Below are 24756 nucleotides of genomic sequence, written 5' to 3'. Positions count from 1 at the left end.
CAGAATTTAGAGTAGAATTTGATAAAGGTGGTTTGGGTATGAGATGAACACAATTCATGAAACTATTAAATGTTGTTATTATAGACACTAAGTGAATATCTGTGGTAAGTTTAACAGTTTTCAGGGTTTTAGGCACATTTCTGCACATAGATTGGTCCAGAATGGAAAGTCTAAAGCAAAAAGCCTGAGTGAGGTGGACATTTTCATCATGGTCTCCAAGGCCTCCTTTGCGACTTGCCATTTTCTGTCCCTCTCCTCCTTGTTGCGGTTTCCTGGGTCCTCACCCTCCAAACTCCATGGACCTTTCAATTAATCTTTAGGAAATGAAAAATAATAGCAATTAAACAAAAAACACTTGGGAGGTTTAATGTGTTTATTTTAATTTGTTTTTCACCTGTTGTACATGTAGTGGAAAATGATTCTTTGCACAAACTGACAATGCTGAAAAAGCCTGGAGGTTGTGTTCTTTTGCAGGAAAAAATTAATGCTTTCTGAATTAGGGTCATGATCAACTTGTAATGCTTTTTAAATCTTGCTTGAGTCAATACCTACTAGACTGCAGCACTCTAAACCTTCATTTTGTAATTTAAAGTACCACATGGGTTGACACACTGAATCAAAACATTGATTTGAGGAGAAATGTACAGCTTTCACACACATACAATGCCACCTGACATAACTCTCACGTTATTTAAATTTTTTTAAATCGCCTTTTAAAGTATTAACCTAAAACAACAAAAGGAACGGGAGGCAAATGTATATGCAATGAAGTGTCAATTCCATGTGCACGTAGCAGAAATACAGCTAGCCTGTAAACCTGGACCTGCATTTTAGCTGAGCCATATGTTCCAGTAACAGTTGAGGTCTTTCTTGAATGCAAGGTACATTTGGGGTGGTATGCACGCACAAATTAACTGATCCGCTGTACAAAAACCACTAAAAGATCCCGCCACATATCATTTTGGGGTGCAATAAGACACCACATGCACGTCTTTGTACCAGATCTCTTGATTCTACAAATGCTATGTGATCTGCTCTGTGATCTTTGAGAGTGACATCATAATGAAATGGCTGCAACCCTGCTTCTTAAACAAACTGACATAATGTGCTTTAAGTGACGCAAATTCTTGAAAAGCTCATGTGGAATGCTTAAAATCACTTTGTTTAAAGCCTGTTTTAAAGTGTTTTATAGTGACACAGTTACATGGATGATTAATGCCTTTGACTTTTTTCTTTAACTTTATCAATAAAACAAGTGCAGCTTTCACTGACAGTACATCATGTGGTACTTTAACCTATGTACTATTTTCATCGGTTAATTTTGGAGTTGCTACAAACTTTGTAGCAACTCCAAAATTAACTGATAGGAAAAGTTTGTGTGTCTGTGTGCGTGGTTAAATTGTGGAGTGGATTAGCGGCTAAGGACGAACAATGTCCAAATATCCAGAAATTTAAATCAATGTGTAAACATATGATTTTCATGCAGTTCAAGGATGGGGCCAGTATTAAGCTACAGGACGCGTTTTCAATATAGATATGTCCAATGTGATAAGTTAGCATTGTTATACAACATATTACATACACTCAGCACGAAGCTACATAACTTGTCACAAAGCTCAAATCATGCCCAAGGTTCTTGAACATAACAACATGCTCACTGCACTCAGATGACCTCTACAGTCACCAGATCCCAGTCCAATAGAGCACCTTTGGAATGTGGTGGAACAGATTTACATCACAGATGTGCAACAACCATGCGATGCGATCCTGTCAACAAGGAGAAAATTTCAAATTTTTCCAGCACCTTGTTGAATTCATGCTATGAAGAATAAAATCAGCAAAGGGATCCAACCCTGTACTAGCAAGGTGTACCTAATAGAGTGGCCAACGATTGCATTTATATAGATGGGATATGTTAAAACAGATACGGACAAGATGAAATAATTCTGAGCAGACACATTAAGGATTACATACATGTATAAAGTGATTTATTTGGTGTCAGCTTTGAACATATTAAACACTTTATACTCATCAAATCAAAACATGTCTTCCTTTGCACAACAGAAGACACATGCGAAATGTATGTACATAATATTATGTAAAAACAATATTGTGGCATTTTATTAATTAACTTATCTGATTACACATCAAAAATAAAGCGTGCCTTTTCATTTCATTCCATTCAAAAACTAAAATGTTCATTAGGACAGTTTCAATAACATGAAATAAGCCATTTTATCATTTTTAATAACATTGTCTTGCAAATGGGAGCTGTTGGGGCACATGTACACAATTCGGTTTGAATAATTAGAGACGAGCCCAACGTTCCAGTACCTATGAATAAATTAGAAGCACTGCGTACAATAATTGAAATTTACAAGAAGCTGTTGATCTTGACTGATGCAGCCGCCCCGAGCAGGTGATGCTGGGCAGGAGATAAGGCCTTTTTTCACTTCACTGCCAGCTAGATGCATAAATAAGTTGAGGTCACTGTTCTGTTAGCTCATAGTGGTTTGTATTGGTCCTCCTCTTGGTGCACTTGTATCTCTATTCATTGGAGAAAGTAATGACATCATAGTGGATACCCTGTTGCTGCAGCTCTTCCAGTTGCTCAGGTGTAGCCTCAGTGTAGACTGTCTGGGTCTGTGTCATGGCTGCGTCTGCTACGGCTGCAGGAACAAAGATCAGAGTTCATACTTTTCAGCTTTATTTATACTGAAGCTAATATTAGAAATAAATTATATTTTGGCAAGTTTTAAACCTACTGATGATGTTTGTTTATCACTTTCAAAAATGTCTGCATTTAAGGAATTACTTACTGGCTTTCCTGAAGAAACCTTATCATATATTTGGGACAAAATTATAAGAAATTCATAAAATCCAAAAACTTGGAACTGAACATCAACTGAGCACTCTCATAAGAGCCAACCTGTGACAGCAGAGTGGGCAGCAGCCTCCAGATCTTCAGCATTCACGATTTGTTGATCAGAGCTGACAGGTAGGTACTGGATCTGACCGTCGTGACTTACAGCAATCTACAAATAGAACAGAATAGAGTTTATTTCAAACGTGAAAATAACTGAGTTACAAGAACAAAAACTTTGTAAACACACACACAAAAAAACCAAGATAAAGACATCAAGTTGTCATGAATATCTCTGAATCCCACACAATTATTATGCTTGAAAAGGAGTAGGATGAAGTTTACACTTATTTGTTCCCGCCCAATTTGCAAATCAATGTTCAGAGTTTGGCATGTAATCAGATAATATACATGTTTAACTATATACAAGTTTACACTCATATACAATACACACAAAACAGTTTGAGCTCACAAACCAAAATGACTAAATAATCTCTTTTATATTTGTTTTTAAATTTGAGTTATGTTTGGACATAATGACATTTCATTTGTCTATAAAGTTTGACTTAACTTTATAGACAATTCCATGTATATGATTCAGTTGCACTAGTTGTGAAGTTGCTCAATGTAACCAGTTAGATACTGGTTCCCATCACTTCAATTTAAAAATACAAAAGCTTCTAAATTTGGATGTACAGATGATTACACACTGAGAACAAGATTGTGAATACTTTATTGGATTTCTCCAAACAGCTCCCACTCCATCCTACACAGAGGTCCTTTCAGCATGTTTTAGATCTTAGACCTGTCTCACCTGTTGCTCCTGGACAATGGTTCTGTCATGTTCGTACTGGATTATCTGTCCGTCTGGCATCTGAGGGCCAGTCACAGAACCAGTTACAAATGAGACAGATATCCTCACTATTAAATACTGCATATATATGCACCGTTTAGGCAGTCAAACACTTACCTGTATGTGGTTGCCATCAGCTACTACTACATACTCTTGAGGAAGTAAGTGTTGAACTCCATCCTGTGAGATGATATACTGGACCTGAAAGTGAACATGGGACAAATAAGGTGAGATTAAATCTAACATTGATACTGATTATACAATACCACAAAGAAGCCTTAGGCACTTTCATGATTATTGTGTTCTATCACACACAAGACTATAAACCACCTCTGAGGCCCCAAATTTATCTTGATGCATGGAGCCAGAATCAGACCTTCTTTTTGTACAAACATTTTTTTTTGTGCCTTTATTTTATAGGACAACAAAGCTTTTCAGACAGGTAAGTGGGGAAATATAATGGAGGAAGACACAAGGCAAAGGGTACTGGGTCAAAATTAAACCCTGAACCTCAACCAAGTGAGATAAACTGACACCCATGAGTCAAAAGCAAGGGTGGCCATACAAACATGTTATACAATAAGTTTAAGCAAAAAATATACATTAAAATACTTTAAAATCACGTTTCTTAAAATTTTAATGCATACGCATTTTACATGCACAGCGGTAGAATGATTAAAATGGAACTCACCTCAGTCACCTGGTTGTCTCCCGTCATCAGATGCTGGACCGTCTGACCGTCTATGGTGGTTATCTGCTGGATGTATGCACCTTCCTCCTGATTAATGCACATTTAAGGGTTCTTATTTATCAAATGTTTAGCAGTTACACGTGCAAAATCAATCCATTTTGGAGAGTACATTACATACATATAGGCTGTACTGTGTGAGAGCTGTTACCTGGTCTGACAGTGCTTGTTCCTGAGCTACAATGATGTGCTCCTGTCCTAGAGCCTGCAGCCGCTCGGGAGTGATCACTGCCTGATGTCCCTGCAGGGCTGATGTACACACACATACACACATTAAAATATATTAACTTTGTGTTCATTTTTTATCTGTTTTACACTGAGGCCTCTGTTTATGGACTTTTGACCACTGACACCTTTACGTTTACTGTTATTATTACTTTTAAGCACAAACTGTAAGTCTTGGCTTGTATGATCCTGTGTTTCTTACACTGTAGTGTGGCTAATGCCTCCTCATCGCTGTTAACTATTATAGTTTGCTGAGACGCAGTAGTTCGACTTTTGCGAGCAGGATTATCCTGATTGTGAAGACGCTCCATGTGAAACTTCAGATGGCCATTGCGGTTAAACCTGAGTTAAAAAAAACAAAAATCACTCACATTAATAGCTGTTCTGTACCTCTAATGCCTAATGAATACAGATGTGTTAGATGCTCCCACCTTTGTCCACAAAGTTTGCAAGAAAATGGTTTCTCATTGGTGTGCGTCATCATGTGTCTGCGTAGGTCTTTCTTGTTCTTGGAGGCAAAGCTGCAGTTTGGACACTTGTGAGGACGCAGGTAGGAGTGCTGTCCCATGTGGGTCTAACACAAAACAGAACGTTAATCACAATTCAAAGGAGCAAAAGTTAGGAGATGTTTTTCAAATGTCATTAAAATGGCTCAGAGTATAAATGTCAAACTAAATGAATATGGGGGTGTACACCTCTCAATTATTGTTTTTTTCCCCCATTTATATTAATATGAAGCTGTTTATCAATTTTAATTGTCCTCACTGCCTCCAGTGGAAAAATCTAGCTAACGTTTGCCAACTTTCCACTGATAAATCTGGGGTTTGGAAGGACTCACCTTGACCTCAGGCCAGGAGGTGGAGGTGAAGTCACAGTCAGGACACTTAAAAGTATTGGCATCCACGTGCGCCCTCTTGTGGTTCTCCATGTCCGAGCGTCCATGGAAAGACTCCATGCAGATTCGACAGGAAAACCTCTTGGTAGTGAGACTGGGAGAGCCCACTGCAGAGGGAGAAGCTGGAGCTTCGCTGCTCAGCTAACGGAGAACAGACAACACAGTCAAGGAGTGGAAGACAGAGATAGTAAATCTGTTTATGGTATAAACTACACTTGCTAGTTACCTCCACTTGTTGCAATACACCATCAGCCAGTGCTGATGTAAGATAATACTTGTCACTTTTCAAGCTCTCTGACCCAGAAACCTCTAAAGCTTGAGAAGGGCTAGACTCCACATTACTGAAAAGAAAGCAGTTTAATAAGATTAGAAACTGCTGAGACACCAAAATGTCCTTAATATGAAAGTAATCTCTTGCTTATGAAATATTTGAACATAAGCTACAAATTGGACTGTGTGTGCTATGTTACCTATATCCAGGACTACGGATTTCTTCAGCTGCCTGCTCCACCACACTGAAGTCCCCTCCCCCCTCATAGCCTTCAATGGCGATGTGGGTAAGCTCGCCTGTTTCAGAGGTGGCAGCCTCGTAGGCCTCTTGTAGCACTGTCTCGCCATTCTCAGAAACATGGAAGGTCAAGATCTTTTGGGCCTGACCGGACGCTGCTGTCACCGTGCTCCATGTTCCCTTCTCCAAAGCTTTTCCATCTGACTTCAGCACTGCTACCTGTGAAAAACAATCAAGATATATTTTACCGTTATTATTTTTTCGTTTATTTTATAGAATACAATGCTATCTTTCATGTAACCGTTCTGAAATTTTGATGAGCTGACCTGTAAGGAGTTCCCAACCAGCTCCCGTGCATTGCTCATATTCAGCAGTAGGTCCAGGGCATTCTGAGCAGATAGGTCGCTGGATTCAGCTGAGGAGAAGCACATGGAGAAAAGTTCAGAGCTTGTCATTCAGGTTATATATAACACCAAATCAAATCAAATCACTTTTATTGTCACATCACATGTGCAGGTACATTGGTACAGCACATGTGAGTGAAATTCTTGTGTGCGAGCTTCACAAGCAACAGAGTTGTGCAAAATACAAGAATGGCTACATCTGAAACTAATAAATATATGTACAATATATAATAGTATATGCATTTCTGGATATGTATACTAAATATTTTTCTACGTGTGTGTGTGTGTGTGTGTGTGTGTGTGTGTGTGTGTGTACACACATATTTTACAAATTAAATAGAGTAAACAATAAGTAGAATATTTAAAATAAATAAAATAAAATATACAGAGTGAGACATGTGCAAAACAGTGGCATTACTGTACAGTATGGAGTGCATAATGTTAAAGTTCCAGTAGTGAAGCTGAGGTGTCTATGACGTGTTCAGCAGTCTGATGGCCTGATGGAAGAAGCTGTCTCTCAGTCTGCTGGTACGGGACCGGATGCTGCAGAACCTCCTTCCTGATGGAAGCAGTCTGAACAGTTGATGGCTGGGGTGACTGGAGTCCTTGATGATCCTCCCCGCTTTCCTCAGGCACCGCTTCCTGTAGATGTCTTGGAGGGAGGGAAGCTCACCTCCAATTATCCGTTCAGAGCACCGCACTACTCGCTGGAGAGCTTTGCAGTTGTAGGCGGTGCTGTTGCCATACCAGGTGGTGATGCATCCAGTGAGGATGCTCTCAATGGCACAGTGATAGAAGGTCCTGAGGATGCGGGGGCTCATGCCGAATCTTTTCAGTCTCCTGAGAAAGAAGAGGCGCTGCTGCGCCTTCTTCACTGTTTTGTTTGTGTGTACTGACCACGTAAGATCCTCAGCCAGATGTACACCAAGGAACCGGAAGCTGCTCACTCTCTCCACAGCAGCGCCGTTGATGGTGATGGGGGTGTGTACTTCTCTGCACCTCCGGAAGTCCACTATCAACTCCTTTGTCTTTGCGACGTTGAGGGTGAGATGGTTGTCTTGACACCAGTGGGTCAGGGCGCTGACCTCCTCCCTGTAAGCTGTCTCATCACTGTTGGTGATAAGACCCACCACTGTAGTGTCGTCCGCAAACTTCACAATGATGTTGGAGCTGTTAGTGGCTGTGCAGTCGTAGGTGTAGAGTGAGTACAGGAGAGGGCTCAGTACACACCCCTGTGGAGCACCAGTGTTCAGTGTGATGGGGGATGAGGTGATGCTGCCCTGTCTGACCACTTGGCGTCTGTCAGACAGGAAGCTAAGGATCCAGCTGCAGAGGGAGCTGCTCAGTCCTAGATCCTGCAGTTTCCTGTCCAGCTTCGAGGGAACGATGGTATTGAATGCTGAGCTGTAATCTACAAACAGCATTCTCACATACGTGTCTCTCTTCTCCAGGTGTGACAGGGCAGTGTGTAGTGTCAGGGCTATGGCATCATCAGTGGACCTGTTGTGGCGGTATGCGAACTGTAGGGGGTCCAGTGACTCGGGTAGTGCAGAGCGGATGAAGTCCCTGACCAGCTTCTCGAAGCATTTGCTCACGATGGGGGTCAGGGCTACAGGTCGCCAGTCGTTTAATGAGGAGATGGTGGAGGATTTGGGTACAGGGACGATGGTGGCCATTTTGAAGCAGGCTGGGACTACAGACAGAGAGAGGGAAAGGTTGAAGATGTGTGTGAACACTCCGGCCAGCTGAGCCGCGCATGACTTGAGGACGCGGCCGGGAATCCCGTCCGGACCAGTAGCTTTGCGTGCGTTCACCTTCCTGAAGCACCTCCGCACATCCTCCTCAGACACAGTGTGCGCACTGACGTCATCCGCGGTGCGCACACTGTCCGGTCTCATGGTGTTCGCTGCGTCGAATCTAGCGTAGAATACGTTTAGATCCTCACACAGAGAGGCCGTGGTCTGCGGTGTGCTGGTTTTCCCTCTAAAGTCTGTGATCGTGTTTAGTCCCTGCCACATACTCCGAGGGTTGTCAAACTGTTGCTCCACCCTGTCCCTGTACTCACGTTTGGCTGCTTTGATCGTCTTCCGGAGTTGGTAATGTGCGTGTTTGTAGTCCGATGTGTTCGCGGAGGCAAAGGCGGTGCTCCATGCCGCCAGTGCCGCGCGAACATCTCCGTTAATCCAGGGTTTTTGATTTGGGAAGGATTTAACTGTTCTGGATGGGACGACATCTTCCACGCATTTCCTGATAAATCCACAGACTGAGTCTGTGTACTCATCAATGTCTCTAGCAGCCACGTGAAACATTTCCCAGTCCGCGTGATCAAAACAGTCCCGCAGCGCAGACTCCGATTGGTCCGTCCAACAGTGCACCGCCCTCCGGGTTGGAGCTTCCTGTTTCAGCTTCTGCCTGTAGGCGGGCAGGAGCAGGATGGAGCGGTGATCTGATTGGCCGAATGGGGTGCGGGGGAGGGCTTTGTATGCATCCCGGAAAGAGGTGTAGCAGTGGTCGAGTAGCCTGTCTCCATGAGTGTTAAAATGGATGTGTTGATGGAGTTTGGGTGAGACTTTCTTCAGGTTTCCCTCATTAAAGTCTCCGGCTGTGATAAACGCTGCCTCTGGGTGTGCAGTTTCCTCGCTGCTGATCGCGCTGTACAGTTCCCTGAGTGCTCGGTCAGTGTCGGCTTGTGGGGGAATGTAAACAGCCGTAATAATCACTGCTGTAAATTCCCTCGGTAGCCAGAATGGCCGGCACTTAATCATCAGGTACTCCAGGTCCGGTGAGCAGAAGGATTTGACCGGGTGCACGTTCGCATAATCACACCAGCTGTTGTTGATCATGAAACATACACCACCGCCTCTGCTTTTCCCAGTAAGATCCTGTGACCTGTCCGCGCGATGCACGGAGAACCCCGGTAGTTGTATTGCGGAGTCCAGTACTTTGTCCGATAGCCAGGTTTCTGTGAGGCAGATCACGCAGCAGTCCCGCATCTCTCGCTGGAATGAGATCCGTGCCCGAAGCTCGCACAGCTTGTTCTCCAGAGACTGCACATTAGCCAGTGATAATCTGGGTAACGGTGGTCTGTTAGTGCGCCGTCTCAGTCGAACCAGAACGCCAGATCTTCTCCCTCTGCGTCGGCGTTTGCGGCCTCCATGGACAAAGAACAAAGGCGTCTCAGGTGAGATGAATGGGGGGTCTGCAAACGGAGCGTCCGTGTTGCAAAACTTGAACTCCGGAAAGTTATAAGAAAGACCGTCTTTTATGTCCAGTAAGGTTTGTCGGTCGTACACAAGGAGACAAGTGCTACTCGCAAAAAAATGAAGGAAAAGTAAAATTAAACACAGAGAAAAGCTGTTGCTTGGGGGAGCTCGCGACAAGGCTGCCATACTCGGCGCCATCTTCATCTTCATCTTCACCATGAATATTTAATATGTTTTCAGAGAAATCCTTACTGACCTTGTTCATAGATGATCGTGGTGTTTCCCAATGCGTCCTGGGACACTGAGGCGTTTTCCATGCCCTGCATGGCTTGCAGTGTTGCAGAATCCACAGTGACCTAATAAGATCATGTTGAAAAAAAGAAATAAAGACAGAAAGAAAAAATAAAACAAAAACTATGGTTATTCTTTAAGAGTAAATAATATTTCTAAATTTTGCAAATTGCTGAATTTTCATGCATATGGACATTTACAAATTAAAAAACAAAAAACAAAACATACAATCTCATTATTTTGTTATTTTCATGTTTTTTTCCCTTCTCACCCCCCATTGGCATAAAAGTAACACAAGATAACAACAAATCAAACTCACAATAGTGTTCTGCAAGCTCTGTGTGTCTTCATGTTGCTGTTTCAGCTCTTCTATTTGCTGCAGGGTGAAGAAAGGTCTGCGCCGTGTCTTTACAGGCTCTTCAGGGTGAGCCAAAGACCACTCTTCAAATGCCTCAGCGTGGCGACACTGCACATGAAGGCGCAGGTTCTTCCTGTGCTTAGTCATGAAGTGACACATATCACAGGAGAAAGGCTTCTCGCCTGGAGAAATTTAAAAAACACACAACATCAATAAGTGAATTCAATAGGTGAATTTAAACTCAAGCTGTTTAAATTTAGCGTTATTGTCTTTCTGCTGCACTGACCTGTGTGTTTGATGGCCAGATGGGAGACGAGAAACTCCTCTTTGGAAGTAGAGTATTTACAGTAGTCGCACTTAAAAGGCCTGTCGTTGGTGTGGGACAGCTGATGGTTGAGCAGCAGCTTCTTGTTGTCACAAGTGTAGTCACAAAACTCACATTTGAACCTGTCACATTAACACCAGAGGGGCATTAGTTATGATATCACACTCACACCTAAATTACTTATTCGACCAAAAACTATTAACTATTGTGATAGCCTTGTTTTTAAAAGAAGACTGACTGGTAGATGACAGAGTAAAAGAGGAGGAATAGAAGTCTGAGTACTGACTTGTTGTCCTCAAGACTCTGGATGTGGGTTAGGAGGTGCATTTTGAAAGTGTAACGCTTCTTGAAGGATTTTCCACACTGCAAAGACAGAAAGGCATCTTAAACAAGAAAGTAAGCAAACTTCCTAGTGGAAGAAGAAAGCAGGAGAGAATATTCATTAGTACTGGTGACACACCTCTGTGAGATAGTGAGATTACCCTCTTTTTTGTTTGTTTGAGTTGCCATATTTAATTTAAAATGATAAGAATATGAAAAGAATAGTTCTTGAACTGCATAATCCTCTTTCTGACCTTATCGCACATGTGTGGTTTCTCTGAGCTGTGGGTTTTTAAGTGCTGAGTAAGTCTCTTTTGCATGGGATACACCCTGTGACACACAGGGCAGGGGAACTCCGACGCCTTCGGCACCTGCAATAATCAGACTAAAAATCACAATGCTGACCTCTTACAGTAAGTAGCAACCAGCAACAACAGAAACTGAAATTCTGTCAGATTATTTTGTAGAATTATTCTTAAACCACATATATGCCAATAAGTATTGTAGATGGCATTCAAATATAAATTCTTACCGACTCTGTCTTCCTTTTCCTGCAAGAGGAAAGAGAAATAATCAGTTATATCATCAACAGAAAACTTTATGAACATGTTCTTTTTCAGGAATAACTGAGTTTGACCACAGTTGCGACGCTCATACCGCTCTTTGTTGTGGACTGCCGAATGCCGAATAACATCTTTCTTGTACACGCTTGTGTAATCACACTCCTCACATTTGAATGGCTTGGTGCCCTCGTGGTTGAACATGTGCTCCTGTAAAAAAAAAATGTTTTAGGAAACTGTGGAAACATGCAAATAAACTGAGGTTAACTTGAGTGTGTTGTGATCTGTTTTATTGCAACTGACCTTGAGCGAGGACCAGCGCTTGCAGCGATAGTTGCACTGCAGGCACTTGAAGAGCTCCGGATCATTGCCTTCATGTGAGTCGATGTGGAAGCGCAGGTCTTCTAGAGTGAGGAAACGTGACCCACAGATGTAGCAGTTGTGAGGTCTCAGCAGTGGTTTGAGAGATTTGTAGTGCCGACTGGGAGATAACAAAGAGAAAGAAGAAATTAGTGCATTCTAAAATATTTTAATGGAATTTATAATAAAATGTTAAAAAGACTTACTTCCGATTCATATACTTCTTATATTTCTTGCGAAGGAAGCGCCGGGATGGTCTGCCACGTTTTCTTGGGAAGTACTCCACCTCCGTCCGTTGGTTGGATGAAGGATCTTTGTTCTCAGAGTCTGACTGGCTAATTACTGCCTCAGGTGCATCTCCATCAGTCACCGTGGGTGCACTATTGTCTAGGCCTGAAGAGCTTGCCTCTTCAGACTCATTAGCATCCGAACAAACCCTAGGCTTCTTAGCAATACTTTCTGCTTCTGCAACAAAAGCGGAAAAAGGAGAATATATTTGCCTAAGGTTTTGCATGTAGGCTCTCTAGGCTCGCAGTGATAGGCTGAAAACTCACCTTTGCTGCTGTAGCCTTCATCTACAACTGAGTACTTCCTTGGACGGCCAGCTTTACGTCGGGGACGCCCTTGAGGAGAAGAGGAGGAGGAAGTGGGAGTTGCTGACTTTTTCAGAATGGCAGGTGGTCTTCCTTTGGAATCTTCATCAGCTGGGTTGTAGTCGCTGTCCTCTGGAGACAGATTATTTTTAATCAGTGTGAGGGATAAGTGGAAATGACAGTGAGAGCTATGTGATTGAGTAAATGCTCATTAACAAGAAAAGTATTAATGTTATAATCTATTCAAAGACAGAAATTTGCATATTACATCTATGTCTTTTTCACTAACTTTCAGGATCATCAATAGCACCATCATCCACAACGTCATCCTCCTCTTCTTCTGCTGCTTGCTGGGACTCTGCAGCCTTCATCTTTGCTGCCTCCTCCCTCTCTGCCTTTTGACGGGCTAAGGTCTCACTTTTAGGAGGTCGTCCACGTTTACGCTTCTTTGGCATTTCCCCTAAAATTGTAAAAAGAAAAAAAAAGGAAAAAAAAAAGAAAAGACATTTTATCTATATACTACCAAGCTTGGTGAGATAACAATGTCATGGCTATTATTCTGCTAGCTTACCTGCAGGTTTGAAGTGTTTGTCTCTCATGTGGTTGATAAGAGTATCTTTGGAGGCACTCTTGTATGGACACATTTTACACTTGAACTGCTGCACGATCACTACCTCCATCATTTCCTCTAACTCAGCCAGGTTTGGTGGTCGTTCTCCAGAGCCTTCTGCTACAGTTGATGTCTCCATGTCCCTGCCGAGCCCAGCTTCATCCTGAGAGCCTTGGGGCTCCTCTTTGCTGGGTGAGCAGTGCTGGGCCAGCTCAGGTTCTGCATTAGAGGTATAGGTCCCACTGCTGCTGATGAATGGGCCCGGCTGGCTCTCGCTGCCTTCCAGTGCCTCTGGAAGCCCACCTGAACCTGCCGTGTCTGCCAGAGGATGGTCTGAAGAGGAACTGTCGTCAGTATAGAGAGAAGCCTCTGGGCCATTGCTGCTCTCCATATAACAGGAGTGCTGGGGCTGCTGTTGAGAGTGCTGTGGCTGATCTGGATCCTGGTTCTCATCATCATCTTCATCATCGTCGTCCTCCGCTTGGTAACGAGAACAACCTGGCTGCTCAGAGTCTGCAGCTACAACACATTCCCCACCATACTCAGCCGCATACTGACGACTTGTCTGAGTCCGGTGATCTGCACTACTGTCAATGTAACTGCGTGAATGATGTGGCCGCTCCCCGTCATCCACTGCACGCCCAGGATACCCAGCACTGCACTCCACCACATAGTGACTTCGGCTGGTAGGATTTGAGTCAGCTCCACTGCACCCCACATAACCAGGCAGATCCTGGTCACTGTTATTCCCACTATAGTCAGGGAAGCCTGAACGGGAGCGTGTCTGGTCAGGTTCCTCGCCTGAACACTCCACATAGGAAGATGAAGATTCCTCTGTCTGGTCTGGACCATCTGCACTGCAGTCCATGTACTGGGAGGGGTGGGAGTGCTGTGGCTGGTCAGGCTGGCTGCTGCTGTCTTCTAAGTAACCTGAATGTCCAGGCTGATCATCGGGCTGGTCAGGCTCAACATTGCCTTGCAGGTCTCTCTGGTCAAGACAGGTGGATGTGGGACCTTCGGCAAGAGCTTCTATTGCTATACGATTGGACAGGGCAGAAGATGACATCTGAGCTACCATAGGAGCACCTGCACCAATAAACAAGGAAATGATTAAAAAAATATTCCTGAACTTTGTTTAACTTTGTTGTCATCAGCCTAAACAGATTTTAAGTATAACAATATAAATGTATATTGCTTTAAAATATAAACACATTTCTAATGTAAAAATTATTTTGCTAGTGGATAAAGATCAAATTAAAGCATTCAATTCATACATACATGACATTTACAAGCACTGTAAACAAATATAAAACATATAAGAGTCATTTATCAGAATTATTATTTTAAATTATTCTGGCCAATTGAAAGATAGAATAGAATAGAATAGAATAGCCTTTATTGTCATTGTACAGAGTACAACGAAATTGGAGTGCCACTCCCTTGGTGCAAGTTTCAATAATAAATATAAACGTAAAATATAAAAAGTACAAAAAAAAAAAAACAATCGTAAGTACTCAAACAATAGTATGTACAATATATACAGGATAGCAGCATTAATATAATGACAGTATGAATAGCAGCATAATATAATGACAGTGACGGTATGGAATAGGTTCAATTGTTTTTGTGCTTATTTACTACGGTGATAGCTCTGGGAAAGAAGCTATCCCTGAATCTGTTTGTCCTGGTTTTATGTGACCTGTACCGTCGGCCTGACGGTAATAGTTCAAACAGTTGGTTGCTGGGGTGAGAGTGGTCCTTGATGATATTGCCAGCTCTGCTGAGGTACCGAGAGTTTGCAGTGACCTCCAGGCTGGGCAGAGAGCAGCCAGTGATCTTCTGGGCTGTGTTGATGACCCTCTGCAGTACTTTCCTGTCTGCAGCTGAGCACCCTGCATACCATGTTGTTATGCCGTACGTTAGGATGCTCTCTATGGTGGCTCTGTAAAATGTCACCAGCAGCCTCTCCTCCAGGTTGTTCCTCCTGAGCACTCTCAGAAAGTGGAGACGCTGCTGGGCCTTTTTAACCACCGCTGTAGTATTTGCAGTCCAGGAGAGGTCATCAGATATCTGCACGCCCAGAAACCTCATGGAGTGTACCCTCTCCACACAGCTCCCGTGAATGTAAAGTGGGGCCAGGTCTGCTCTGCCCTTCCTGAAGTCCAAGATAAGTTCTTTAGTTTTCGTGGTGTTCAGTTGGAGGTTGTTAACTGAACACCACTCAGTCAGTCTGTTGACCTCATCTCTGTAGTCCGACTCATCCCCCCTTGAGATGAGTCCAACCACTGTGGTGTCATCCGCGAACTTTATGATGGTGTTTGAGAGATGGGTAGGGGAGCAGTCGGATGTGTAGAGCGTAAACAGGAGGGGACTCAAAACACATCCTTGTGGAGACCCGGTGCTGAGTGTGATGGTGCTGGACCGGTGGGGGCCGAGTCTGACAGACTGTGGTCTATTTGTCAGGAAGTCCTTGATCCAGAGGCAGATGGGGGTGGAGAGTCCCAGGTGAGACAGTTTCTGGACCAGGATCTCCGGGATGATATGATTGAATGCTGAGCTGAAGTCCAGAAAGAGCATTCTCACATAGCTTCCTCGGTGCTCCAGGTGACTCAGCGCAGTGTGGAGCGCTATGGTGATAGCGTCCTCGGTGGAACGATTTGTCCTGTAGGCAAATTGGTGGGGGTCCAGAGTGGGAGGCAGACCGGCCCTGATGTGCTGACAGACCAGTCTCTCAAAGCACTTCATCACTACAGGCGTAAGTGCAACAGGCCTGTAGTCATTTGGGCTGGCCACAGCTGTCTTCTTGGCGATGGGGATGATGGTGGAGGTTTTGAGGCAGGGCGGGACGGTGTTTGATGACAAGGAAAGGTTGAAGATTTTAGTGAAGACTCCGGTCAGTTCGTCAGCACATGCTCTGAGAACCTTTCCATGTATTCCATCAGGACCTGCCGCCTTCCTGGGATTCACTGACCTTAGAACACACCTCACTTGGTGCTCCCTAAGTGTTAGTGTGCCAGTGCTGGGGGCGGGTGGAAGTGGTGTGGCAGCTGAGGGCTTGGTCGTCTCAAAGCGGGCGAAGAAACGGTTTAGATCCTCAGCCAGTGAGGCATCAGTCCTAGATGTTGCCTGGTTATTGCTTCTGTAGTTGATAATGTGATTGATCCCCTGCCACATTTTTCTGGGGTCGTTGTCAGCAAAGTGATCTTCAATCCTCCTCCTATAGGCAGCCTTAGCTTTCCTGATGCCTCTACTCAGGTCTGCCCTGGCCGCCCTATACGCAGCCCTGTCCCCTGACTTGAAGGCAGTGTTGCGGCTTTTTAGGAGGGATTGCACTTCGCTATTCATCCAGGGTTTTTGATTTGGAAACACCCTGACCCTTTTGTTGACGGTGACATTGTCAACACAGTTCCTGATGTACGAGAGTACAGTGTCCGTGTACTCCTGGAGGTTGTGGCTGGAGAATAAATCCCATACAGTTGTTGAGAAGCAGTCCTGCAGTTGAGAAAGGGCTCCTTCAGGCCAGGTTTTTATTGTCTTTGTCTGGGGCTTTGTTTTTCTCATGATAAGAGAAAGATGTTAAGTTAGCAGGAACACCCCACTTACCGTCATCTGGACCTTGTAGTATTAGATACTGGGTTGTTTCTGCACCCCCATCTTCTGCACTGGTCACAGCTATACAACCTAAAAGAAAAAGATATAAAATCTCATGCCATAAAGTTTTCAACATAAGACAAGTTCATCGTTCTCTTGTCAGGACATGATGGAAAACGAAGAGTCATTAAAAACATATACCATTCATGATATCGGGGCCGATGGTGGATTCTATGATCTTGTCAATGGCAGACCCCAGATCTGATGAGGTAGAAGCAGTTGAGTCAGAAACCATCATAGCCCCTTCAGAGACAGCACTCGAGTGGACCAGCACTTGAGCTGACTCAGACACAAGCACCGACTGAGTCACCGTGGAGACACTGGACACACTGGTGGACTGGGCCACTGAAGAGGAGTCTGGAAGATGGACCGATGAAACTCTGACATCTGTGCTAGAGCTTGTTTCTGGGATGAACACCTTAAGAGTGAGGGAAAGAAAGGATGACATCTGGAAACTTACAGATTAAAAAGCTACATTCATCGCTGTTGTTTTTTTTGTTTTATTTTGTTTTGTTTAACCACACTGTATTTTTAACTTACCACAAGTCCCTCCGAGCTCTGTCCAACATGGCAGTCAGACTCTGGGGCCTGTGCATGAGAAGCAGCAGCATCACTGCTGTCTGCAGACATCGCCTCTGATGACTCCATTCCCATGCCACTTTCAGATGGCTCCTCCATCCCTGAGGGACCTGCATCACTGCTGCTCTCCACCTCATTCTCCTCCAAATCCATAACTATCCACAAGAATTAAACAAAAAAAATTAACCAAACCACTCCACCTATTTCTATTTTCCAAACAAAATAGATCTACACTACCATACTACTGTACTGTAAATCTAAGGTGTCATCTCTTAAACATACCTTGAATATCCATACAAGTGCTGTATATATAGATATATGCAACTTGCACATAGTTTAAGTACGAAGGAAGATCACTATTTGTTTTTAAAATTTAGACACTCTAAGCTATGTTATATGGAGTTAAACAGCAACGTATTTCATAACTTTAAAACCAGTAAGACCTGCGGACATTAGGGGCTGAAAAAAATTTGTCTAACTTAATCAACTGTATTTAAGTAAGAGTGTATTTGCTGAATACGGCTGTTGCAGTGGATCATAACTTGTATACTGCCTAACTCCTGTCAATCAGAGCCAACTCTAAATGACCTCTGAAGGTTTTGTGGTCACTTCTGTTTCCAAGGTCAGATTGAACTCTCTATAGTTTGCATTTAGTTGGAAAGACCAAACTGAGCAGTGCACACTAATAGTTTACTTAGGTGTAGTTCCGATAGATTGTCAGTTTTCATAAACTTTATACTTCTTTACTGGTTAGAGTTAAATATGACTTCATTTGTTATAGCAGACTATGTTCAGATCATGTGTACTGTAGTAGCTTTCCACTGCAGCAACCACTGCAGTGCTTGATATTGTTACACAGTTTACTAAAAGGGATTACGTGCAAGTGAGTTTGTTTCTGAGCATTTACCCCAAAGCCTTTTGCTTCTGTTAACATCGTATCTTTTGACTCTTAATTTTTAGTAAATCTCATGAGTATCTTGATTCAGGGAAAGAAACTCTTGTGATTTTCACACTATCATAATTTGTTGAAGACCCAGGAACAAAGTTTTTTATAAACTTGCTCACGACCAAAACAGCTAACTGGCTAGCTTCCATATAGCTAACCAGCACTGCTGTTCGCTTAACGTCGGGCTTTTGTGGGGCTAACAACCGACACTTACAATCATAGAACTTGTGTTTGAGCAGCACAGTACAGTTATAACCTAAATGCTGCTGCTAAGTCGCCATATCGGGTGTTACGTGATGCAAAATAGCATGCGTTAGCCTTTTTTAAACGGGCCTAGCTGCCCTTCATCCTGCCTGCTCCGCGTCGCCATTTTATACCAACTAACCCACTTTTCCATTCAGGCATTCTGAAAGCTCTACTGGGGACCTCGAGGGCCTCCGCTGCGGCAGACCGCCCAAATTCTCTCCCTGAAGAAAATAAAAACAATTTCCATCTTCGGCAGGAGAATCGCAGCTCTTTTTTCTTACCGTATATTTTCGAGTAGTAGGGTGTCCTTTGGTGTGGAGGCGCTAATTCGAACAGAAGTTACTAACCGATAATTGTTGCTTCATTCTAGTCGGGCACCATGAGTATCTCCTCGCTTCCTGTCCGTGCAACCGGATCTTATTTATTGTTTTTATTCAAAACGGAGCTTTTTGTTTTAACCAGTCTTAATATTTTTTTATTAACTTCAACATTTTATTTCTAATAATCACTTGATCGTTTTTGGTTGTTGCAAATATTCGTGAGATATTACTATGTTTTTACTCATTGAGTGGACTATTGTTTTTAAGAGGAAGACGTATTACGTAATTGGGTGCGGAGTAATATGCGTGCACACTAAACCTTTAAGTTTCATAATGCAAACTAATTCATTTAAAGCGAAATGGTTAACCAACTTACTCAGTGTCAAAGATATGTTTTGGAACACATTTCTAAACCATGTTTTACCATGTTTGATGGGTGGGGTTACATTTTTGCTTAAATATTGATTATAAAACAGAGAAGCTACCTGTGAAATGTTCTAGTTTTCATAAACAAGCTCTTCTAGTGTGGAATCTTGTATGCAAGCATAATGTCTCTCCAACCAGTCAAATGGAATAAATTACCAATGCTGATTTGTGAAGGCAGTGTCACTAAAAAGCAATATTCCTATAAAGGACAAACACTGACCCTCGATATTAATTATTCTTGTTGTGTGTGTGTCAAAATGTTTTGGAATGATGTACAGCAATATATTGGACAAAAACTGAGGAAATGATAATTAAAAACCTAACATACTGCATTCAATTTTTGCTGCTTGTAGGAAAATTTCATATTCATAAATCAGATATGCTCCAAACCAAGTATTGACCACTTCTGTCAATACTTCTACTTCTGCAGCTTCTTCGGTGTTACTATTGGTCTCTTGAAATTCTCCCTGACCAGTTTTCATCTTTGAATTAATTTTAAGGGGGTCATTCAGTTCTTTGCAATGTCAGTGTTGTCCCATATTTTCTCCGGCCTTATTTTTGTATTTTTATTTTTGTAGTAACTGATACTTTTCACCAGTGAGATCCCTTTGATGCTTTGTAAGCTCTTTACAAAACATGACTTTTCTTACAACTGAGTAAATGCCAAGAAAATCCTCCCAGGGCAGCTGAACTTTAATTGGGGTTAATCTGAGTCTTGATGGGGGGGGTGTTTACTCAAGACACTTCAACCAAGCATTACTTGAAGGGTGTCTACACTTATGCAATAAGCTCATTGTATTGTTTAGTTTTTAAAAAAATATTTTTTCCTGTAACATATTTGTTTGTTTTTTAAAATTGAATTGTTTGGTTTATATGTCACATTAAAGGTAAGAAAGGTTTTGAAATGATTTATTGTGCTCTTATTTTTTCTGGCATTTTAACACAAGTGTGTACACTTTTCACTGTGTATGTTTTAGCTGTCTTGAATTGTCTTCAAAGCATTTCAGTGTGTTTTTAGTGAATGATTAATACTGCTCACAGGGTTAAATTGTTTTCACAGAAAGTTTATTGCATTGATAGGCAAGACTTTGATAGAAACATTTAGGGATACAGCAACATATTAATATCGATTGATATCAGCCTCATTGACTTCCACTGGCCTATCACAAACAAGATGGCAATCACTGATACTAGTTCATGATATCTCTTGTATCGCATCAATTTTGATGGCTAAACAGATTAATATTCAAAGATAAAGTAATGAACTGTTATTTTTAACAATGGCAGTTCTTTGTTTTCTTTGCACAAAGGGTGAATAAATAATAAACCAATACAATCAAAACAAAAACATCGGCTATTGGCAAACTTCAAATTTTGATCATATCAGTATCAGTAAAGAAAATATTTGGTGCATCCCTACAAAATGTATTAAACCTCTTAAATAATTTATGTGTAGGAGACATACCTTGTCTTCCAGTGCAAGTAATTGGCTCTGAAGCCATTTTCAGAAAAACACACACAATAATCGTACAAAACAAATAAGTTTGAGACAAAAATAATATTAATGTTAGATATTGCTATAAATATCAAAATAATCTAATACTGTTAATAGTCTGAGCCTGTCAGACATGGTAATTATTTTGCAGCTCCGGGGTCTGAGCCAGAGCGCTGTTAAGAATAATTAAGTTTCTGTTATAGGCCACCATAACCATCAGTTCACAGACAATCAGACTGAGGGAAGGCAGTGCCAAACATTGCAATTTGCTCTAGTGTACTGGGACTTTGGCACATTTTTAGGCCGGCGCTACATGTTTTATAACCAGTATGACTGAAAGACAATTATTCACATCCCAGAAAGCACGTAAATCAGCACAGCAGGTGCTACACAAAAACACTGTCACATTCTGCCAGACAGCAGCTGGGAGAAATGGGTACCACCACATTACAATTCCCAGCTCAGTATGTGTGTATTCAGTAGCGGGTGTCTGATGAGCACTTGAGCAGGTCATATTTGACATAGCCAACACGGTCCACCTGCCTGCGGGAATTCATACGCCAGTAGAAGCGATCCCGGCAGAAGTAAGTGTGACCTATAAGGAAAATAATGAAGTTAATATAAATTAAAGCAAACACCCTAAAGTGCTCTACTGCTGTTTTTTTTTATGTTTTGGGGGGCTTTTCCCCCTTAAACTTAAGAGAAAATTTACATTTTGTAGTTTATTTACCTTGGTACTGGAATACATCATGAGCATCACTGGGGATACCACCAAAGACAACATCAGTAAACTTTGGATAGCCCTTGTCGATTGTCTGGGCCTTCACATCCAGCCTGTTTAGATCAAACAAAACAAAGAGAGAAAATGTCATTAAAATGGCAAAAAAGTAGCAGTTTTCTCTTAAATTCAGGACTGTCAAGGCTGAGTTTTAACCTACCTCCAGAAGTTCTCCCCACTGAAGAGCAGCACTTTGCCTTTCCCCCTCTGCAGAGCTCCCTCCACTTTCTGAATGTTGTTGGGCAGGCCTAGTTTCTCAATGCTGCGGGGACCCAGAACATTCTGTCCTGTGTAAACCCAGAATCTGCTCCCTGTAAACAATAAAATGATCATTATTAGACCGTCAGCACTGTTGGCTAATACAGGCTGTTAAACATTGCACGAGGGTTCATTACCTGAGAAGAAGTACAATTTCTTGGTCAGACTGTCCTCAAAGGCAGAGTCGATGACAGCTGGAAGAGCAGGCCACTTGTTAGAAATAGAAAAGGGCCCTGCATTGCTGCTCCCGGACATCTTCCAGTAATGTCTATAAAATTGACACACAAAATTTAACATTTCATGTGCTTGGAAATCTTGTTTTTACTTGTTTGGAAAAGAAGAATGCGATAAAGTAGGATGAGTAAGCTGCTCACCCATCCTTGAAGAAATGTAGTTCTCCTTGAATCACAGTGATGGTGTCAAATGTGTCCTGCTTGCAGGCATCTTTGGTTGGATCCACAGGTACTGCAGTAGTGGTGGTGGTGGTGGGATCAGTGGGCTCAGTGGGCTCAGCGGTAGGCGGTTTGGGGTTAGGTGGGGTGGGCACAGGGCCAGTTCTACTTCCTGAAAAAATATATAGTTTCATGAGAGATATTGCTGCGAAGTTAGGTACATTAACACTTTAATGCCGCATGCTAAGAAGAAACGCTTACCATAGAGATACTGAATGCCGCTAATGTCATCGCTATGCAAGGAGAAGTCTTCAGCATAGCTGTACATGGGGTACATGAGAGCTTCTCTAATGTTGGAGTGATCCAGGCCAAGAGCATGTCCAAATTCGTGGGCAGCCACCAGGAACAGACTATAACCTGTAACAAATATATTAAATATTATTAATGACTAATGATTCATTTTAACCTCCTCTTTTTTTCTGCCTTGTGTTTGTTGCTCACCCTGGTCAGGACAGAAGCCCCATTTCTGGTCATCATCATAGCTGTCAGTGGTGCTGCACCACAGCTTGCCATCTCCTCGTCCCTCACTTGTGCATGAGTGATACTCCTTACCCAGGAACACAAAGGGGAAGTGGCAGGGATCTCCCTCAGAATTTCCACCAATTACAGCTATATCTGGATAAACAGAGACATAACAGCAGCAGTTAAACAAAAATAACAAGGCACTGTGGCAGCACTGCACTGCATTTATGTGTTGTGGTTTATGTGTTCCCTCACCACGACTGGGACAGAATCCATATTTCTTATCCTGGTCAAAGTTGCCTGTGGTGGCACACCAGCGGTAACCATCACTGCGGCCCTCTGTGGTACAGCTGTCATACTCCTCCCCCAGAAAGGTGAAAGGGAAAACACATGGAGCTCCACCAGCATTTCCATCAAAAGTGTATAGAACTGTTAGGATGAAAAGAGAATAGAAGTCAGCATGTCACAAAAGCAAATCCACTTATCTGGGTGACCTGTGACATGTGATTTGCCTTGGAGAATACAGTGTCAAGCTTACGTTCACTTGGGCAGAAGCCATATTTCTTGTCCTTGTCGTAGTCAGCTGTGGTGGAACACCATGGCAGATTGTCTGTGCGGCCCTGTGTGGTGCAGGTGGAGTAAGATTTGCCCTCAAAACTGAAGGGAAAGTGGCACGTGGCGCCATTCGCATTTCCAAAGTGAGTCTTCACAACTATATAGACAGAAGAGACCGGACATTTAATTACATTTAAAGTGAACACTAGGGGGAGACAAATGCTTGTTGCCGGTGTTTCTAATTACCTGCTCCTTTCCCCAAGGTCCAGAACTCATCATCGTCGAAGTGGGCGTCTCCCTGAATACCCTCACCAGGGGGGTAGGCATGGGCTAGAAGGCCATCCTTACCATCAAATGGGTAGGGGTCTCCGTGGTCTGAATAGAAATGTGCACTTCACATTAGTGTTTGGTTTTCTATGCAACTATGTTGCGTCAGCGCGCATAAAACAAATCAAACGACCATCGTAAAGCACATTACCCTTTTTCCCAAACGATATCATGATGTCAGCCGTGCCGTCATAGAGACGGGTAAAAGTCAGAGGGGTCACATCACTCCACACCTTAAACGCTCTGGCAAAAGCATCGTCAATGATAGCGCTATCCATGTCTGGGGAATAGTTAAGGATCCTGTGGAGGAGATAAAATAACATACACAGTCAGAACTTCGTTGCACAGTCCGCCCCTTACATAGTGAACTCAGTGACTTTTTTTTTCTTGCTCACCTATAAGTAACATCTTTGTGGTCCCACTTGAGGTCTCCTGCAAAGGTTTGATAGTTGGCCACATCAGGAACTCCGCAGCGAGGTTTTTTCATAGCATCCAGGGTTTCTTTATCCAGCACCCCAGTCTCCTCCAGCCCCAGCTGATTCTGCATCCTCTTCAGAGCCTTGGAGGTGGACACCATAGACTGGAAGCCACTGCGTTCCACAGTATTCATGTAGCCGAAGTTCTTTAGGTAATTCTGGAAGGAGAACACGACAAACCAACATTACTGTGTTACTGTTACAATCCTTCTGCAGAAATTAACTTTATCTGTATTTACACTGTCTTTCTGCATAGCTTGGTTAAATATCCCACTTATGCAATTTTATTCTGTCTGAATAAAATAGCCCTCATACTTACTTCTGCCAGCTCCGAATCAGTCATGTTTTTGGGAATGTCTCCTGGAAAGGTGACAAAGACGGACTTCAGGGGAAGGCTCCATCCGTTTTGTGTGCTTATGCCCAAAAGTAAACACACAAGTAAAGTACAGCATCTCATGGTGAGATCTACTGTAGGCTGGCGCAAAATATAACAAAAATATTTACTAAGAGTTTTCAGTCAGCAAGGACTCAGACCAAAAGAAACAAACTAAAAAAAAAAGCCAAAATGATTCTCCTCTGATGTTGGATTTTGCTGCAGCTTTGGCTCCCTTCTTCGTTTTGACTGGAGGCTCTTGCTGTAGTCTTGCTGTGATGTGCTGCTGGTTAAG

General features: G+C 42.7%; 2 protein-coding genes across 4 annotated transcripts; both read right to left on the bottom strand.

The window, feature by feature from the left end:
- Window positions 1-1966: 1966 nt before the first annotated feature.
- Window positions 1967-18960, bottom strand: LOC146550125 (zinc finger protein 335-like). Of its 3 annotated transcripts, none has more exons than XM_085261032.1 (28): window positions 18821-18960; window positions 17309-17502; window positions 16910-17186; window positions 16721-16798; window positions 13079-14203; window positions 12797-12967; window positions 12469-12639; window positions 12121-12379; window positions 11858-12035; window positions 11652-11764; window positions 11527-11545; window positions 11249-11365; window positions 10960-11036; window positions 10635-10795; window positions 10310-10530; window positions 9956-10055; window positions 6419-6507; window positions 6055-6311; window positions 5811-5925; window positions 5528-5725; window positions 5121-5263; window positions 4892-5031; window positions 4616-4713; window positions 4408-4494; window positions 3834-3917; window positions 3678-3737; window positions 2930-3035; window positions 1967-2669 (listed from the first exon to the last, which is right to left on the bottom strand). In XM_085261032.1, exons 2-28 carry the CDS (start codon window positions 17498-17500, stop codon window positions 2548-2550), a joined length of 4758 nt encoding a protein of 1585 aa, XP_085117158.1. In that variant the 5' UTR covers window positions 17501-17502; window positions 18821-18960; the 3' UTR covers window positions 1967-2547. The 3 variants fall into 3 exon arrangements, with proteins under 3 accessions (XP_085117158.1, XP_085117159.1, XP_085117160.1); XM_085261033.1 differs by lacking the exon at window positions 18821-18960 and adding an exon at window positions 18508-18665; XM_085261034.1 differs by lacking the exon at window positions 18821-18960 and adding an exon at window positions 18255-18476.
- A 1373-nt stretch (window positions 18961-20333) lies between these two features.
- Window positions 20334-24756, bottom strand: mmp9 (matrix metallopeptidase 9). The gene is made up of 13 exons (XM_085261036.1): window positions 24408-24756; window positions 24008-24246; window positions 23764-23912; window positions 23532-23660; window positions 23269-23442; window positions 22986-23159; window positions 22710-22883; window positions 22470-22625; window positions 22191-22380; window positions 21954-22084; window positions 21719-21869; window positions 21511-21614; window positions 20334-21375 (listed from the first exon to the last, which is right to left on the bottom strand). The coding sequence occupies exons 1-13, from the start codon at window positions 24543-24545 to the stop codon at window positions 21257-21259; spliced, it is 2028 nt and encodes a 675-aa protein (XP_085117162.1). The 5' UTR covers window positions 24546-24756; the 3' UTR covers window positions 20334-21256.

Source organism: Mchenga conophoros, linkage group LG20 (assembly GCF_057382185.1).
Source record: "Mchenga conophoros isolate Kocher_MC1m ecotype Shallow Benthic linkage group LG20, M_conophoros_male_GT1.1, whole genome shotgun sequence".
NCBI classification, from domain to species: Eukaryota; Metazoa; Chordata; class Actinopteri; order Cichliformes; family Cichlidae; genus Mchenga; species Mchenga conophoros.
This window is presented reverse-complemented; position numbering and strand designations above follow the sequence as displayed.